The sequence below is a fragment of the Rhyacophila brunnea genome, unplaced genomic scaffold (assembly GCF_057557595.1).
Source record: "Rhyacophila brunnea isolate RB1 unplaced genomic scaffold, BYU_Rbru_1.0 scaffold_21, whole genome shotgun sequence".
NCBI lineage: Eukaryota > Metazoa > Arthropoda > Insecta > Trichoptera > Rhyacophilidae > Rhyacophila > Rhyacophila brunnea.
In genome coordinates this window covers 14,276,902-14,296,343 of record NW_028232871.1, presented here as the reverse complement: position 1 = coordinate 14,296,343, position 19,442 = coordinate 14,276,902, and the positions used below count along the sequence as shown (strand labels likewise).

General features: G+C 35.4%; 1 protein-coding gene across 8 annotated transcripts in view; it reads left to right on the top strand.

Annotated features, from left to right (window-relative positions):
* Positions 1-19,442, top strand: part of DAAM (disheveled-associated activator of morphogenesis-like protein) — a 551,406-nt gene that overhangs the window by 491,523 nt on the left and 40,441 nt on the right. For all 8 annotated transcript variants that reach the window (XM_085949180.1, XM_085949184.1, XM_085949178.1 and 5 more), the window contains one exon: positions 6,996-7,124. In XM_085949180.1, the coding sequence (XP_085805306.1) occupies positions 6,996-7,124 (129 nt within the window). The remainder of the gene's footprint in view (positions 1-6,995; positions 7,125-19,442) is intronic.

Sequence of the window (19,442 nt, the reverse complement as noted above, 5' to 3'; positions counted from 1 at the left end):
GTCCGTCTGTGGCCGGCAATCAGTAATTATTAGAGTTGGGTGTCAGGAGTTTTCCGGCGGGAATTTTCGAGATTTTCCATCCCGAATCTCGAGAATTGAAATTTTTAACATTTAGAAAAATCCAGGATCTTGAGATTCTGAATTTCTTTATTATCAAATATTACTATTTGAAAATACGATTCTTATAATAATTATTATTGAAATAAATTAACAAAATTTGAGTTCGAGTGTGTGCGATCGTGTGATTTTAGTTCAACACAATTACCCTAAGTTTTTTGAAATTTGTAATTTTGTAATATTTTTTATAATTTTTTGAATTAATTTTGTTTTCCTACTTCTATTTGTTTGTCTCTTCTTACTTAAATAAAAAAAACATTTTTTTTTTTTTTGGAATTTGTCTCTTTTTACACTGATTTTACAGTTTTTTGAAATTTTCTGGATATCTCGAGAATTCTTTTCTGGAAATCCCGAATCTCGAGATTTCATCATTTCGGGAAATTATGAATCTCAAGATTGAGATTTTCTCGGGAAATACCCAACTCTAGTAATTGTTGCTTGCATTTTTTGAACACTGCGAGATCACTTTTGAAGATTATTATATTGAGGCGCCCAAGTGCACTCCTTTCGAGTTTTTTAGTTCTTGAACAATTTTGTAACAGATATTATCTATAAGCATGCTTTGTCTGAGATAGACGATGTTGATCTGACCGATTTCAGTGCCTTTGATGAAAATCACATTTAGGTTAGCAATGCAGTTTATCGTAATAACGCCTGTACACGTGCATGGATTTACTTGCAGCAATAGTGTGTATTTTAAACTATCGCGATAATAACTGTTTACACGTAAAAGTGCAGACTGTCTCGCCAATCTCATTCTTCAAGAGTAAGTGGGACGTGATGTTGTCATTTTCTATTACTATTTGACAGGTAGTGAAAATCGGTCAACCTCAAGATGAGTATTTATTATGTACTTCGGCAGGTTCGCCACTATAGTTCTACTGCGCCGGTCGAAAAAATCCTACTGTCGCATGAAAATTCAGAAGCTTCCAAACTTTTTTGATTCATGCATGCAATCTTGCCAGCTGCAGGATAATACATGTTTACCCATACATTTTCTTGTTATGGCCGCGATAATACTTGTAGTTGTTATCAAATTGAGATGCATGTCACGTCACTGATTTAGTCTATGGTTTCGTCATTTTGCAGAATATTTTTAACGATCACCACCTCTCTAAATTCAATTATAAAGAGTGCCAACTCTAATGTATTAGTATTTTGAATGATTATTAATTATTCATGCTATTTTGAACTAATTTTAACAGTATTACTTGCGACATGACATCCATAGATAACATTTTGAACAGAACCCAACCTGCAGATAATATACAGCATTCTTATAGAAAATACATAGTGCCAACCACTAAAAACAAAAAAAACGCGATTTTGACATGACAGTCGAAATGTGTAGGCATTTAGAAGTTGATAAAAACGTTCATTGAGTCATGTAGGTGTCGATGCAGTGCAGTTCATCGTGAGGCGACCTCATTGTTGTTTTGGTGATTTCGGAAGATTTTGCCAACCAACAATGTTAGTTTAAAGATTCAAAATGTGCTACGGGATGGGAGCATCAGTCTGATAACATTATAAACACCAAGAACAACGACATAACACATTTTTCCCGTAGCGGCAGCTTACTGTGACGTCACGTGATAGTCAGTGACATGCGCCATAATAATATAATTCGCGCTTTACTGTCAGCAGTAAATCCATGCTCGTGTAAATGGGGTATTACTTTTGTTTTGTGACATTTATCTTTAAACGTAATTTACGGCTTTCATATTTTGCAAGTTGCTGGTGACTGAGATATTCGCCTTTAATAGGAACCTCAATATTTTCCCAATCATGTCGTATGTAGAGATATTTCATAATAGTACCGACCCAGCAGTTAATAGTTTTGGTGAGGTCATATCGCCTTGACGGACACCTATATTAAATAAAATTGTTGTATTAACATTATGTATGCTAAATTATATTTTCTCTATGGTCTCCCGATAAAATGTTGCAATAATTGCAATAAAATTATTGTAAGTCCCTATTGAGAAAGAGGAAAAATAATGGCATATTTTATTGCGCCCAGACAATAAGGGCCAAATTTGAAATATGGCGTCCAACGAATTAGATTGGCGCCGAATTGTGTGTTCGAATGTTGCCCTCTTTTAAAAGTTATAAATTGTAATTACATCTTGACAAGCGGTTGCAAAACAGTGAATTATTCAGCAAAATAATGATATACATTGAACTCTGCTACATTGTTCGTATAAAATGCAAGGTCGATGGACAATCATATTCAAGCATATCAATATTAGTATGTACACATAAAACAAATGAAGGTTTTTTAAATGTTGTCGTTAAATTCATCATTAAAATATATGCCTAACGACCATTAAATATTAAATTTACCATTGTTCTATTTTTTTAAATGTAATGGCGCGATTACATCGCGGTAATAGGTCACTTTCAATACAAAAATCAAAGAAAAAATAAGCCTACATAAATTTAATGTGTTTACTGTAATTATCAATAATTTATCATACTATAAAAGTATCAAAATTTCTAACGATTCCGTTTTTATTCACAGTAATAAATTAATAATACATTTCCAAATAGTAAGCTTCATCATCATCAGCCTGAATCTATCCACTGCTGCATGAAGGCCTCTCCAAACTGATTCCACTTCTTCTGGTACCTGTGCGTTGCGTTGCCGCGTACTTCTGCATATCTTAATCATTTCATCGATCCAGCGGCCTTTAGGTGTATCTTGCGGATGTTTTGTACCTCTTGGCTACCACTGGATGACTAGATTTGTCCAACGATTGTCTTTTCGTCGAGCTATGTGTCCAGCCCATTTCCATTTGAGAATTTTAGCGAACTCTATTATTACATCGCAAACCCATGTCTGTTTCCTAATCCACTCATTCCTGTTTTTGTCCTTTCGCATTATGCCCAACATGCACCTCTCCATACCACGTTTCTGGATCTTTTTGATCGTTTTGGTGGGAATTAGAACAAAATAATTACAAGATAAAAACAACTTTTTATATATTTTGAAATTTTCTGTTGAATCATAATATAAACTTGACAATTATATGTATTAACGGCCCACATGCTCGTCGTAGGTCAAAATTGAGTTTTTATTGTATTTTCAAACCATGATCCACATACAAAACAATCATTATTCATAAGATGTTCATCACACTTGAATGGTCAAAGACATAGCTTATAGTTAGTATCTTTAGAATTATCTTCAAATGTGTTAATCTTGCCGATTTTTGAATAAAAAAATGCCTAATTCTTGTCAAATTTGGGATCACTGAGATTATCAATATAATTTTTTATCGTAAATATTTTACTAAAATTATCTCGTCATAAATGATACTAATGGTTTTATAAATGCGTTTAAAAATTAATAAATGTAAAAAATCTTAACACCACTGCACATTCATGTACCGAAATATGACTATATTCTAAAACATTAGAGCGAGAGGTTTGAAAGAATACTATTTTATGTAACAAAAATACTTTATGCAATCATAAAATGTTTAAAATAAATATAAAGAATAATAAGGCTTCAAAGTTATATAAATAGATTATCTACAACGTTTAAGGAGTGTCCAGGATCATGGTTTGAAAATACAATAAAAACTCAATTTTGACCTACGACGAGCATGTCCCCCCTTAATAAATACTTTTTTTTGTACTTGATAGAAATACTGAATAAATATAGAATACTGAAATGTCATTTTGACATTTCATATTGATTTCCATAGTAACGCACATATATATTAATCATTTAGTTGCTAGGACTGGACACACAAGAAAAAATGTGTACAAACAAACAAGAATACGAGCAAATAAAAACGTGGTATAATAGCTAGTGCTATGACGTTTTAAAAATCTATACCTAGTACTAATTTGATATCCCTGTATAATAAATACGTTTGTTTAATTTAAACTAAGATGGGACAATGGGAAAAAGCAGGTAAATCACTGTTTACTAGAAGTTGGGCATCCCTATAATTATAGATTAGTAAACAATCAACCTACTAATAACTAAACTAAAATAAACATAACTAATAAATAATACTCAAAATAACTCAGCAGGTAATCATAGGTAACTGCATTCCATTTTTTAAAGAAAAAAACTCACTTAATTAGGGGTCATCACCATCGCTTTCAAGGAGGTCATAAAACTAAGCCCCCTTCGTGAATCACCTGTCGGACTTATCCAAGGTTTAAGCCTTACAACATGTTTATGTCTCGAGATATCGTCGTGACTATTGTAATTAATCGAGGAGATAGGCCCGCTTGACATTATGCTCTCTGAATGGCGAGGTAAGCCTGGATTAAGCGCGAAATGAGATGACCTCGGAAATTATTGATGATGCACTGAATCTTGAGTTATATTCGTTATATTGTACCGCTGAACATGCTTCGGTTTTCTAAAGGGTAGATTATGTTTAATATTGTATGCTTATCTTTGAATTTATTGCGAGATTTAGGTACACTTTACAGCAACATGGACTCGCTATTAAACTATCACATTTTAATATTTACTTTTTGTTACCTACCTTTAATTACGAGCTATTAACGTAATACCTCAGAGCAGTAGTTCCCAAAGTTGACTGGGCTCCAACCCATCTAACAAAAATTTCCAGTCTTGGGACCCACCTCTTTGCTGTCTTAGAGAAAAGAGGGCATAAATATTGGTAATGCTCAGATTCCCTAGTGGCGAGTCGTGGAACTACTTAAGGGCGGACATGCTCAGCGTAGGTCAAAATGGAGCTCTTATTGCATTTTCAAAGCATGTTCCTGGACATTCCTTAAACGTTGTAGATAATCTATTTATATAATTTTGAAGCCTTATTATCCTTTATATTTATTTTAAACATTTGATGACAGCATAAAGTATTTTTATTACATAAATTCGCTGTAATGTTTTAGTACGAGTATATAGTCATATTTCAGTACATGCATGTGCAGTGGTGTTAAGATCTTTTACATTTATTAATTTTTAAACGCATTTATAAAACCCTTAGTATAATAATTTATGTCGACATTATTATAGTGAAATATTTACGATAAAAAAATATATTGATAATCTCTGTGATCCCAAATTTGACAAGAATTAGGCATTTTATTATTCAAAAAATGGGCAAGATTAACACATTTGAAGATAATTATAAAGATACTTATTATAAGCTATGTCTTTGACCATTCAAGTGTGATAAACATCCTACGAATAATGATTGCTTTATAATAATTATTGACCTAAGAATAAGGTAGTGTTTTTTTGAAATACGCCATTTCTTTTAGCATTCCCCAGTGGTTAAGCTACAACATACGGCCGTAGCCATAAATTGACAAACTATAATTGAAGTAGAGTGTAAAATAATGTTAACTCGCGTGTTTGAACATGTACCTACCGTTAAAAAAAATCGGTTAGGTACATGTGCGTGGTCTACTGTATACGTTCAGTAGAGTTATTATTATCAACTTAACTATGAAACGTTATACCATCGTGTTGATTCTCAGTACGGCTACCAAATTTAAACACAACATAGCTAACGATATGTTCTACTAAAATAACAACAATTACCACGAACTACGAATAGTACACAAAAACAATCAATTTCAGCAACACATGGTCGCAGTTTTTAAATTAATATAATCAGTCAAATCCATTTTTACCGGCGACGCTTACGAAGAATATTTAATTCAGCCGTAGAAATTCTATCTTACTCTAACGCATAGTGCGGAAATATAAGCGTGTCGAATGCTTACTCACTCTCACTTATGGTTCGTTTTTGTTCAGGCCTTGACCCATACCTGTGACTGGATAGCATGACTGAGAATATCGTAGCGGCGATCTGGTTCCCCCAGCACTTTCAGATACGCTTCCAACCCTCGCCAAAGTCTTTGTCCCTGCATACAGCGCAATAAAATCACAGCCGCGATATTACGATGGTATTAGAATATATATTCTGAGGTCGTACACTCATGGTTGAGGATCGTGACCACATTTGAATTTCGCCATCCTTTGAGCGAGACCAAGACTTCCCATCCTTCTCGATCTTCCGCTTCTTTCAGGGCAGAATGGATGGTGCCCCCAGTCAGCTCTTTCGCTTGGTCGCTCCAGCGCGTAGACACTCTTCCTCTGCTTCGCCTTCCCTGGAGGCCACCCATAACCACCAGTATCTCCAGGTTGTCCGATCCGCGCCTGACAATATGTCCAAAAAAATCGGTGTGCGTACTTATGTAGGCGCGTTATAAGTTATAGGTACTTCTTTGGCGTAACAAAACAAAAACAAAACTTGTGATAAACTATATTCTTTGACTAGCTCTTAATTATCTTGTTAAATTACACACTCAAGAAAAATGACCGCTTATTGGTACGCCATCTGATCGTTTGTTTACGTTAGGAATTGCAAATGGCCAACAATAATAAATTCGCTGCCTAGGCAACGGAACAATTCTAAACTATAATATTATACTGTATAATCGTCACGATTGCAGTATCATACTGTGGTATAAAGGTAGTGCGTTCGGCTGATAATCGAACAATCGGTGGTTCGAATTCAATCGACTGCGTTTTTTTTCGTGTGAAAAAATAAATTATGTGTTACATGTCACACGCCAAAAATACACTCTGATCTGACGCGCCAAAAGAAGTATAACTTCAAAAACTGCAGAATACGTCTCAGACATATTGTCGAGAGCCGTTCCTTTATCTGCAGTCTCTGGATGATTGACTGGTTCGTGCTGTGCTCCGTCCAAGAAATACGAAGCATTCGGCGCCAACACCACATCTCAAAGGCATCAATTGCCTTCCGTTCCCTTGCCTTCAGGGTCCACGACTCGACTCCGTATAGAAATATCGAGAACACTAATATAATTGATAGCATTGACTAAATTGTGTTATGTTTTATTTGTTACAGAATGACGAACCCCCTGAGATTACGTACTGCGTGGTGGACCATGCCGGGACCCTCTCCCTGCAGCCAGTGGCACCCGTGCAGCCCATGCCCCCTCAGGATGAGCTCGACTGCAAATTTGCAGAACTTGTGGTGAGTTATTGTTTTTTCAAAACTGAAACTTTGAAATTCATATTAATTCTCGGAGGTATCAAATTGATATATTAACAATTATTGTGACTGTCTGTTTTACGGAAAGCTAATACCTATATAAAATCATTTATTATTTTGTGAACACGGAAGAAAATGAAGTATGTAAATGAAGGGTTCCATGACAAAACAGAACAACGATAAATATAACTATGACCTTTCAGGAAAAATATAAATTTAATATTGAAATTGTCCTATCTCTATTATGTTGATAGATTTTTAATAGCACAGATTGTCAATACGCCATAATAAATAAAATTATATACCTAATTTCTGCATTCCTAATCGCTAGAAAGCCTCAAATAAACGGGACTTTGCCGGCAAGCTTAGGATATCATTCTCATCTTAATCATTATATGTTTTATTTTTGTTTTTATTTAATAAAACGCATTTTTTTGTAGTACTTATTCCACTTTTAATCAATAGATTAGGACCGGTTTCAGTTTTCAGTTGAAAATGTCCCTCTGAGGCGGACGAAACCGGTCCTAATCTATTGATTAAAAGTGGAATAAGTACTAAGTACAAAAAATTGCGTTTCATTAAATAAAAACAACAATATGTACAATGCAGTTCCACCATGAATAATTGACAGTTAACAAAATAAAAGAAATAATATAATATGTTCAAAATGATTGGGTGACTAGGTACAACGAAATAATTACCTAACGGTTAGGTTAGGTCCTAACCTAACCTAAATAGATACTTACCACAAAAATTAATGTTTCATTTTTCCCCTGGCTGTTTTGTCATGTTGTGTTTTGTCCGGTTACCGTAAAGATTGATACTAAACCTTGCGAATTATACACTAAGAAATCGTTACTTTGTCAATAAGTACCTAATACTAATTATTATAGTTTCAATTTTATTAGATGTAGCTTGATGGGGTCATTGAATATTTGTCTAGAGTACAGCATCTTTGATAAAGTTGACGTAGTTGTTCATCACTTTCCGTCAGGATCACCATTTGTAGTTGTTTGGTGTTTTAATTTGGTATGCTGTCCAACAAATAAGCTTAGTTTTATATGGATGCATATTTAATTAATAAAAACATAACTGTTTTAATGGTTGTTAATTATTGTATGCATTTGTACACTGTATTACATTTTGATGATGTAGGTATATATTTAGATAATATTAATTTATCTATGTGGATTTAGTATAATAGTTTTACGTTTTACGATCACGTTCACAAGTTCGCCGTATCACACTTCACCGTGAAATGTTGTATCGGAAATATATGGTCGTATATTAAAGACCGTCCAATCTTTTTGTGTCGTATAGTACTGAAATCAAATTCATGTCTAAGTAAAACACGGTTTTCGTCGCTTTACAAGAAGCCGCGGCAAACAAATTTTGAAACTAGCCGATATACTGGATTATTTGTTAGGTTAGGTTAGGTTTTCATTCTTGAATTCATGAATTTTGTAAAAATTAGAGATTACCGTAACATTCATCTCTTTCCGATAAGAAAGCTCACGGCGAACTGTGCTACGGTAAAATGTATTACTTACAATTTACATTTAACCGTTTTTTCTCGTAAAATTCAAAATAGGCAGAGTTAACTGATAGTAAAGTCCCTGCTTTAGCCCTGTATTTAGAATCAGTAACTGATGTTATACCGGTTTAGTTCTCGTTCCAAATGAGGTCGTTTTGTGAAATTCAGTATGATTTATTGTTTCAATTAAATAAATAACCGATCTGAGATGAGCATTTGACTCTTCATAACTGTGAACTGACTTATTCCGTGCATAGCGATGCGGTATGGTAATCACTCAGATGGCATTTTCGTGGACAGATAAAGACGCGACTCTGGCCTAAGTGCTTTCATAAAGTGATTAACTGGTTAAGAATTTTGGTATATTTCTGTAAGTAACTGATAGACGTGTAGTTTAGTCAAAAATAGTGATTTATAAAATCAGTCAATGGAATAGAGATTTGACGCATTGTGTAGCTATTTTTTCTGTCGTTTTACGATGGCGCTGCGGTCCAGCTGGACGCTTTTCACCTGGTGTTTAGCAGGATCTGGTTATTGGGCTACAAGTTTCTTCTCTTTTAACGTATCTTCAATTGACAATCACACCGTCTATGACTCCTGGCTTGCCGTGTCACCGTGAGCACTGGCATTTGTTCCACTTTGAATGTGCAGTTCTATTTCTTCCAATCTTATTTTGTGTCGTGAAGAGGGCCCCCAGGCTAGAATCTTTGGCTGGCCCCCCTACCTATCGCTAAGAATAAAGGCAGTGTGACGCTCTACAGTAGCGTTTTCCAAATGGTGTGTATGTAAATTGTTTTATTGTATATTTTAATACATCCATTTGAATTATGGAGATTTCGAGTGTTGATACCAATGACAATAATATGGACGAAGCATCTGGAGAAAAAAAATCGACACTCACTTTTTTGTCGGGTCTGCCGAATGGCATAATCTGTTCTAACGCCATTACAATAAAGGTGATATTCCTATAAATTCCCGATGCTTTTTGTCGGTCTGCCGAATGGTTCGGTTCGAACGGTTTCGCTCAAATGAACATTGACAGTAGAAACATTGTTCTAACGCCATTACAATAAAGGTGATATTGCTATAAATTCTCGATGCGTGATATCGCATAATGGAAATTGCGTGACGCCTACCTATACATGAGCGCATGTCACTATGCGCGAATTTACTTGCTAGCTACTGTATTGAGTGCGTTGTCCATTAATAATGTCATTGGTTGATACACAATTAAAATTTGTATCGTACAACCACATAACTGTAAATAATAATATTATTGAAGGAAAATAGCGCCGCGGCGAATTTTTAGTATAAAAGCAAATTTGTGATGTGTGTTTATCTCACTTATCTGGTCGAGACCCCTTTGCCGGGCCCCTCCTGAGCCCGGGCCCCCAGGCTAGAGCCCTGTCAGCCCCCCATTGTGGGGGCCATGGTCGTATTTATTATGTCCTATGTCGGAACATTACAGCCTCTTCTACGTCAGGACGTAAACGGACACTAACGTTTCTAAAAATTATGACCATTAGCTGCGGACATTCAAAAACCACTTGCGGTTGCGCAGGTCGCAATAACTCGTAAGTGAACACGTGTAGTTATAGCTATAGGCCACGTCTTCGTCGCTATACTCAAAGTGCAAAGTGTCTGGGTATGGATAATGTACCCGGAAAATGCGGGTGGAGTCTGTGGCACCCGCTGAATGTTATTAATCCCCTCGCTCCCCTATAAGATTTTCTGTGTGCGAGCTTGGTGTACCCACATTAATCCAAAATGCTTCCAGTTATTTAGTGTTGTTCCGTATAAGAGAACTGAAAAGACAAGCATCTTACCATTCTTCTTCTGATTCCCAGGTTTAGGTCATGGCTACACAGTACTGCTGTCAGTCGTGTAAAACTCACCGTGGCTTTCTCGACTCAGCATTTAGTTCAATGGTGTGGTCCAATTTGTCACTCACGTTTCTTTCAAACTGTACTAAAATTTACGATATTTTCCCAACCATGTAACCAAAATTTAACTACCTGTTAACTGTACCTGTACTCCGTCTTAACTGATTATAGCAATATTACCGAGTCATTATTTCACTAAGTCTTGTTTGTTTAGGAAGTTCAAAATATTCTGGATTACTGAGCCATCGTAGGATACAGGGGCAATAAAAATATCTTAGATTGTTCACCTGAGTGACCATTTAAATATTTCAAATACTATCAAGTAGGCACCAGCTGAGTGGAAATAGCTGATAATGTAGATTTCTGTTTTATTATTGTTATTTTATTGCTCATTGGAATTTTACTCTGCATTTTGTGTTTTAGATAAATAATGGTATTTTGTAAATGCTAAGGACTTTTATATATCAGTGATAGTAAATGTACGGCGCGCGGGCGGCTGTTCCTAACTATTTTACAACGTTTTTCTTAGGTCGTATTCTTATTTGTCCGGTGGTTGCTTGTCCGGTGGTTCTTTGTACGGTACAAATCTTGCAATCGATTTTTAACTAACTTCCCGACTAGCTAGACATTTGAAACCTTTAGAATATACGATGCCAATGCATTTTTTAAATACTTTTAGCCATCTTTAAGTAGAATTGAATCCATTTTTAGTTAATTCTGTTTTGTATGAAAAGTTATTTCGATACCATTATTGTTTGCTAGGGGGTCCTAGCAACTAAATTATTAATAATATATACGTGCGTTACTATGGAAATCAATATGGAATGACATTTCATTATTCAGTATTTCTATCAAGTACAATTTTTTTGATCGTTTAAGCTAGTCAAGTCAAGTTTATATGATTCAACAGAAAATTTAAAAACGTTATATATATAAAGTTCTTTTTATCTTGTAATTATTTTTAATATATTAATACCTAAGTACGTATATATAAACTGAAATACATGCGTTAAATTGGTATAACTGGACCACAGAACAGATTAATAAATATAATTCCGATAGGCTATATTCCAATACACTACATTAGGATGGAGGGTTTTGAATGCGTGAGTGTCCTACGAAAATGAACCACGCGTTTATTGACGTGCAATAGTTTGTGTTGCAACCTTCAATACCCCAATATTAAATGAGCGTCAATGCATAAACCGAGAGCAGTTGTCAGTATTCGACGTATGACGAATTCTTGACACGTGTTTAAGTTTATCCCGTATTCTTCCACACTCGAGATCGGTTACCTCTTTCCCTCGTTACTCGTTAGGTATTTTAGTTCCCATTATTTCTGAGTTCCCTGAGCTGGACGTGTGTTTAATGTAAAAGTTATGTGGCCAAATACCAATGGCTAGGTACTTGTTACTTTTTTAAATACTAAAATGTACTTCTATCTGTCAATTAGTTGTGATACACGACATACAAAATGTCCTTTATGACACGTGTTTCGTTTACACAGTAAGATTTATCGTGTACCTAAACGTACCAAAGTAACCTATACTGAAAGCTAGTTGATTTTATTGTTTCAATTTCGTGCCAGAATATTGTGATTGTATTAATTTAAGAATGTCTAGATTACCTATGTATTACGTGATTGTATACATATGTAAGTGTCAACAAAGTTTAATACCTAAATAATGCACTTTTTACTTATATAAACTTATATTATGTTACCTCGGAACACCTCACTTACCTGCGCTTTGCAGATGATAATGATGTTATACTCTCACAAGACCCGAAAGACCTCCAAGGTAGAATGCAAGAACTCGCGGATGTCAGTCAAACGGTCGAACTCCTTAACTCTCGTGAGACGCGCACTACTAAACGGGCAGCGACTTGCGCTGATCTCGCTTACCAAAGCCTACCGCACAACTTCTACTGACGCGCTTGCCGTACTCGCGGGGGTGCTACCCCTCGATCTGCACGTCCAAGTCAGAGGATCGATCACCTTCCTCTTGAGGGGGATCAGCACAATACTCGCCGGTGTCCATCTGACACCACCGCAGAGATCCGAGGACGTTCCTTACAGGAAGACTGTAAGTGACATTGTGTACAAGACCACATTTGCGGCAAGGCAGGCGAGGTGGACCGCTTCCCCCAAGGGGCGGCACACTTACCGTTTTTTTCCAGACGTATTCTGCAGGCACCAAACTAGAAGACTCCAACCTTCGCACTGGATTAGCCAGTTCCTCACCGGCCATGGCAACTTCGCCGCCAGACTCCACGAGTTTGGCTTGATAGTAGATGGGCCGGGTTGTACCTGCGGGCATGACCACCAAGATGTTGAACACATCCTCTGGGATTGCCCGCTTATGGAATTCGAAATTTGTAATAGACGTTGCCAAACAGCTGAAATGGAGATGGGCGGGGCACATTGCTCGCCGAAAGGACGGCCGCTGGACAAATGCCGTCATCCAGTGGTACCCAAGGGGCATGAAACGGCCACAGGGCCGCCCTAAAAGCCGCTGGATTGACGAACTGGTAAAGTTCGGCGGAAATACGTGGCAGCGAACGACACAGGACCGAGAGAGTTGGAGAAAGCTTGTGGAGGCCTTCATCCAGTAGTGGATTGATCCCGGCTGATGATGATATGTTACCAATAATAATTGAAGATTTCGTGAAAATTGATCAAGTCTTGGAGTGATAATTACAAAATGTGAAAATACTATAGTAAAAATATTAATCAGTGTTTGTTATTTCGTACTTATTAAAACTTCGTATCGCGAAATAAATTATTTTAAATATTTAAGCCGTTTAAGTGGTAGTCCATTTAGGTATTAGGTATATTATACGTGGAACGTTCTATAAAAAATGTTTACAAACATTTATACAAAAACATTAATTTCGGCATAACGAATTTTGACGAAAGTAACAGTGTGGGGGGGGGGGGGGGTGACGTCACAAATCACACAACATATTATCATCTCATTTACACCTATTTCTGAAAATAATAAGTACTTAATACTAGATTGTTTTGAACGATTTTGTTTTTTAACGAATGAGGGGAGTGGGGGTGAAAAATGTGAAATGTATTAAAGTTTTTATGACGATGGGGTGGCCAAAAATATCTTAAATCGAATGACGTCATTATAAATCGTATTTTAGTGTTTCATTTTTAGGTTAGGAATCAATATAAGTGTTTACAGACCTACAGACTTATCTGGAGAATTGATTTTGGAGCCACAGTCGAAAACTATCCAATCAAAACTCGCAACAGAACAGAATCTGACATTCGAATGCCGTTTTCAAAATGGCGGCCATATGGTAGTTCGTAGTTCCATTTTTAGCCGTCCCTCAGATAAGTCTGTAGGACTAACAAAATAATTGATTCGAATCGTTTGCTACTGCTGTACGCATATCAACGAGTTTCACTTATGTACACAATTTTTTATATCGATTTTCATTTTATTTTGTTGATATTGTTTTTTGTTTATATTCTATTAGACGTGAAACATTATTATACCTAAATACAAATTATGATATAATTATTAATGATGCAAATATTCAAATTCGTGAAATCGGTTCGCAGCTCTCGCAAAGCGATTAAAGTATGATTTATTATTGCGATCAATTTACATGTTTCGATTTAATTACCCAGCATGATGTTCATTTGTTTTTTTTTTATTCTAAATATTTTAGGTTGTTCAGTGCACGCCATTTAAGCCCAGGAGCGAAGAAAATAAAGTTTTTTTTTTCATTTTGATATCGGAAGTTGATTGAAATCAAACGATTAGGTGTACGTATTATGTAGGTAATCAATTTATTAAAATAACCGTGGATTAATAACAAAATATTTATCATTAGTTTCTATATTAACTTTCTCATTATGAAAAATGTTATAGGAAAAAATTTGCCAAGGCATTTCCGGAGTATTTTTTAATACCTACAACCACGCATCTTGTTTCTAGAACTTTGAATACAATATCTATTGATAATAAGTTATAATTCATATGAAAATTGCCTTCTACTAAAGACTAAGAGCGGCATGCACAATCTAAGATTTCGATCCTAAGGATAAGTCTCCGAAAAGCATGACTTAACTGTAGACAATCCTGAGTATAGAGTTAGGGAATCCTTAACCATAGACTACTTTTGTTATGAACACGCCCCCTTCTGTATTACCATTTACCACTGACAGCTGCTGTCAAAATAAATTCGCATGTCTATAAAACAGTCCATACACTCAAATTCATTTAACAATGTATCTCAATATGGATATTGATAGTGTTAATTCGTTTGGCATGTACTTGCAGAATATTATTTTACTTTTATACGCCAGCCCGCAGAAATACAAGATTCCAGGTGATAGAATGACACTTGACGCTAGTGTTACCATGTTAAAAAAATATCTTGTGGTGCCTGTGGAATCACGTATAATGACTTATAACGGAAACATAAGAGTATTATAATTAAATATTAATATGTATTTATAGTTATTGCATTTATAAAATGCAGTTGTCATATTTTTGTAATCGTTTAACAATTATAAAATAATTTACCTAAACTATAGGAAAGAGAATTTTTAAATATGGTATTATTTTCAATAGAAATGATCTTAACTAAAGACAATGTTTCTGCATAGTGTTTTCTGCTAAAGAAATTTTAGTTATGACAAATGTTTCTGCATTCCGCTCTAAGACAGTGTATATTGTACATCCATAAAAGAAATAATTTAAAAAATGCCGTGTAAAAAACAAAAACTATGTTACCTACGCATGTTCTTTCCGAAGTCCACTCGTCGAGATGTTTAGTAATTTAGATGCTAAAATGGTAGGCGCAAGAAATCTGCCGTTTAGTGAGTGGCAACACCACTAAATAGTGGCGGAATTGAGAAACGCAAGTGGTAGCTGTCGTACATGGAATTCGGATACCTACGTATAGTTTCAAATTAAATGTTATTTTATGTACGATAAACGAAATACATCCTATATGCGATACGCTTAACTGTTTATTTTGGTGGCGGCACCACTATGTTACGAGTAGTTAGGTTAATTTATATATAATTACATTAATAAAAATACTAATTCATTAGAGTTGACACTCACTATAATTGAATTTAGAGAGGTGTTGATAGTTCAAAGTATTCTGCAAAATGACGAAACCATAGACTAAATTTGTCGCAAAAACAACGTGACAGTGACGTGACATGCATCTCATTTTGATCACAACTTTACTCTACATTATAAATGCATGTTGGGCTTAGAATCAAAACATTACTTGGATTATCTTCATTTATCAGTCCGAAACTTATTTTGCCAAATAACATTGTTTTAGATTATTATTTAGGTACTCACATGTCTTTGTGTGTACTATTAAGGTACCTAATTTTACAAAGTTAATACGGTTATTTTCCAGGCTATTGTCATTTTTCATTATTTTCTCAATGATTATTGCCCATTTGTTGTAAGTACACGATTAAATTCACGATTCACATCAGCCATTGTTCATTTGATTAGGATATCAAAACATTTCACTGGCGCGAAAATCCAGTTGTAAGTAGGCAGAAGCTCAACTCTGAGAATGGATCGCTGACTATTTATTATTTTTGGTAATTTAGATTTACTCCATTTCTATTTACAAAAAGTGGACTTTTTTATTAAAGATATAGATAATAAGGGTATACAGCCAAGAAGGTATACGCATAAATACAACTAAGATTAGAATTGTCAAAGAGAAAAATTATTTTCTCCAATGAGGAATCTAAATTTTGTCTCTCAATATTATATTACCTATCACTATCGTTCAAACAGCCTAATATCGATGTTGGTTTCTTCCAAGAAATGTGTTCACTCCCCATTGCTTTATCCTTAAGGACGATGTCACCATATTTCTTCCCATAAGACTCTTGGGTGACGTGTATCTTTCACTGTTAAGACATGCATTTTCTAAATAATTTTCCGCAGATCTAATGGGGACCAATATCGATATAGGTATCTATATACAAGACTTCACAGTGAATTCAATTCAATTTTCAATTCAATTCAATTCATTTTTATTTAACATATTGTGGACATTACAAATTATAAGTTTAAGACGTTCACAACATGACATTTAGAAACAAAGATATATAAATATAGCAGTATTACATAAAAAAGAGATAGATCATTAGATAAATTAGATAGGTACAAGGAAGTACACCGGATGAGTTAAGAAGACCCTATTTTAAGAATTTATAAAACCCACCTAAACTCATTCTCACGTAGGTGGAATACATATATCAATACCCGAAGCAATTTCGTTGAACATAGTTATCGCCCTCCCAATTGGCATTACCAGTGGCAGGTTGGTTCTGCACCTTGGGAGAATAAACAGCTGATGGTATCTATTTCTAAGATAACTATCAGGGACACACAGGTCAACACTGCCCAGAATGGCAGAGTTCTCATTTATACCAAACAACATGGCAGCCAGCTTAGGCTATCATATGCACTAGACAAAAATCAAAGGATATCGATGGTGTCATCTGTACCCCGGAGAATCAAATTGATAGGGGGACGGGGGCAAAAAATAAAAAATAAATTGCCTCGTATAGAAACGATTTTAGCAATAATTTAACGTTAATGTGTCAGGAACATGGCCCCGGCTGACAGGGCTCTAGCCTGCGAGCCCGAGTTCAGGAAGGGCCCGGTGTGGCGAGTCGACCAGACGAGTGATATAAACACACATCACAAATTCTCTCTAATAGTAAAAAAGTCGCCTGTGGTGCGATTTTTCTTCAATAATGCTATTATTTAAAATAATGTAGTTGTACGATACAAATTTTATTGCGTATCGATACTCGCCAACTCAATAATTCAAATGGATGTATTAAAATATGCAAAAAAAAACACTAAAAATATACACATTCATTTTACCGCGAACACCATTTGGAAAACGCTATTGTATCACACTGCCTTTATCTTTAGCGATATGTAGGGGGCCCCGCCAAAGATCCTAGACTGGGGGGCCGCTTCAGGATGTGGGGACCATGGTCAGGAATTAAAGAGAGAAGAAGGTCTGCATACAATGATTTATTTGAGTTGGATGAAATACGAGGAAAATCCAAAGCTATGGTATTCCAATAAAATGAGGATTTAAAGATTAGGTTAAATTAATTGGATTTGTAAAAATTTATGAATTATTTAGACTATGCCGGTAAGTGATTTTTCGAAAATTCTAGATTTTAAAAGATGGGAGCCAAATTCCCAAACGTTGGAATCTCTTCTAGATTTTTCTCATTATCTGTAGCACCCACGATGGCTGCGCGGCTTAAGCGTCGTGGTTCCCAGGTTAGAATCCTGGATCTGGCAAGTACACATATTGTTTTTCAATTTGTAGAGTAAGAGTCTGGACCTAATAGGTTGAGCAAGTGGCTGACATCCATTTCTCGTAAAAAAAACACAAAAACTGTTAATACAAACCTCCATTCTGTGGATGCCCATATGATCTTATTAGGATCGGACTAGGGATTCCAATCCCGGAATCCCGAGCTATTTTCGATACCTATGAATCCCGGGATTGATTAACATAATGCCGAAACTTTCGGGATTATGTTTATCAATTTTTATGGAAAATAAAATAAAAACGAAAATATAACAGAAAAAATACTTTTAATAACAAATAACTACATTAGAAATAAGCTGAGTTTGAACGAAGTTGCCGATTCATTTTATTTTTTCACATAAATTAATAAAAATGAGAAAGATTGGAAAATACAATGCCTCGCACTTTTAACAAAGTAATTCCACCATGATGTCATACGTTTTACGGCAGTTTCATATTTGGCTGACTAATTAGATTTATGAAGCGGAAAGGCCATAAGTACACCATGATTATTTGCTTTGCTATTTTAAATCTCGCTAATCCATTCATCCCACGGTGGCCGCGCGGCATAAGCGTTGGACTATCATGCCGTGGGTCCCAGGTTCGAATCCTGGGTCTGGCAAGTACACATATTGTTTTTCAATGTGTGTGTGAGTCAGGGTATGGACATAATAGGTTGAGCAAGTGGCTGACATCCATTTCTCGTAAAAACAAAATCTGTTAATACAAACCTCTACTCTGTGGAGGCCCATATGATCCTATTAGGATCGGACATGGTCGAAGAATCCATTCATTAAGTCTGTACTATCAGAAACAGCAATCTCATATTAAATTCACACTATTATTTATATTACAATATTATGTACTCCATTAAACTTATGTATTTCCAAGATTGAACGTAGATATACAATATTAAAAATAAATGTCTTAAATAGTATAAATTATACTAGATTTATTTTTGACCGATTTTATTTGTAAATATAAAATTTTTATATTAACAATGGAAAAAATGCCATTCCGGGACCCCGGGATCAGAATTTTGGCTCGGGATTGGATTCCCTAGATCGGACATGGTCAAAAAAAAAATAGCAGCCATGCGATTAGAAACGCTTGATGATAGTGACATTTTCGAAAAAGAATGTATATTAAAAAAATGACAACGCGAATAGGAAGTAATACTTAGATCACTGCACTTGATTCATTGTGATATCGTCTCTTTCATCGGTCACGTCACGTTATTTACACAATATCAATCCACTTCCATAGATAATAATATGTAGGCATTATCTGTCCATCTCGACTAAAGCATTTCTATCAATCTTTCCAAGAGATGTTGTTGTTGTTAAGAAAGGCATTACCTACCTACAGCGATACAGCGTATATAATAATAATATATTTTATTCGAGATTGTCTACCTACCTGCCTAGTGGCCCTTTTACAAACTTTCTCACACGCCGATGTTACTGGCTTGCATTGGATATAATCTTGATTCTGGTGCATTGATACGTTGTCAAACCGTGGGATGCACCCTAG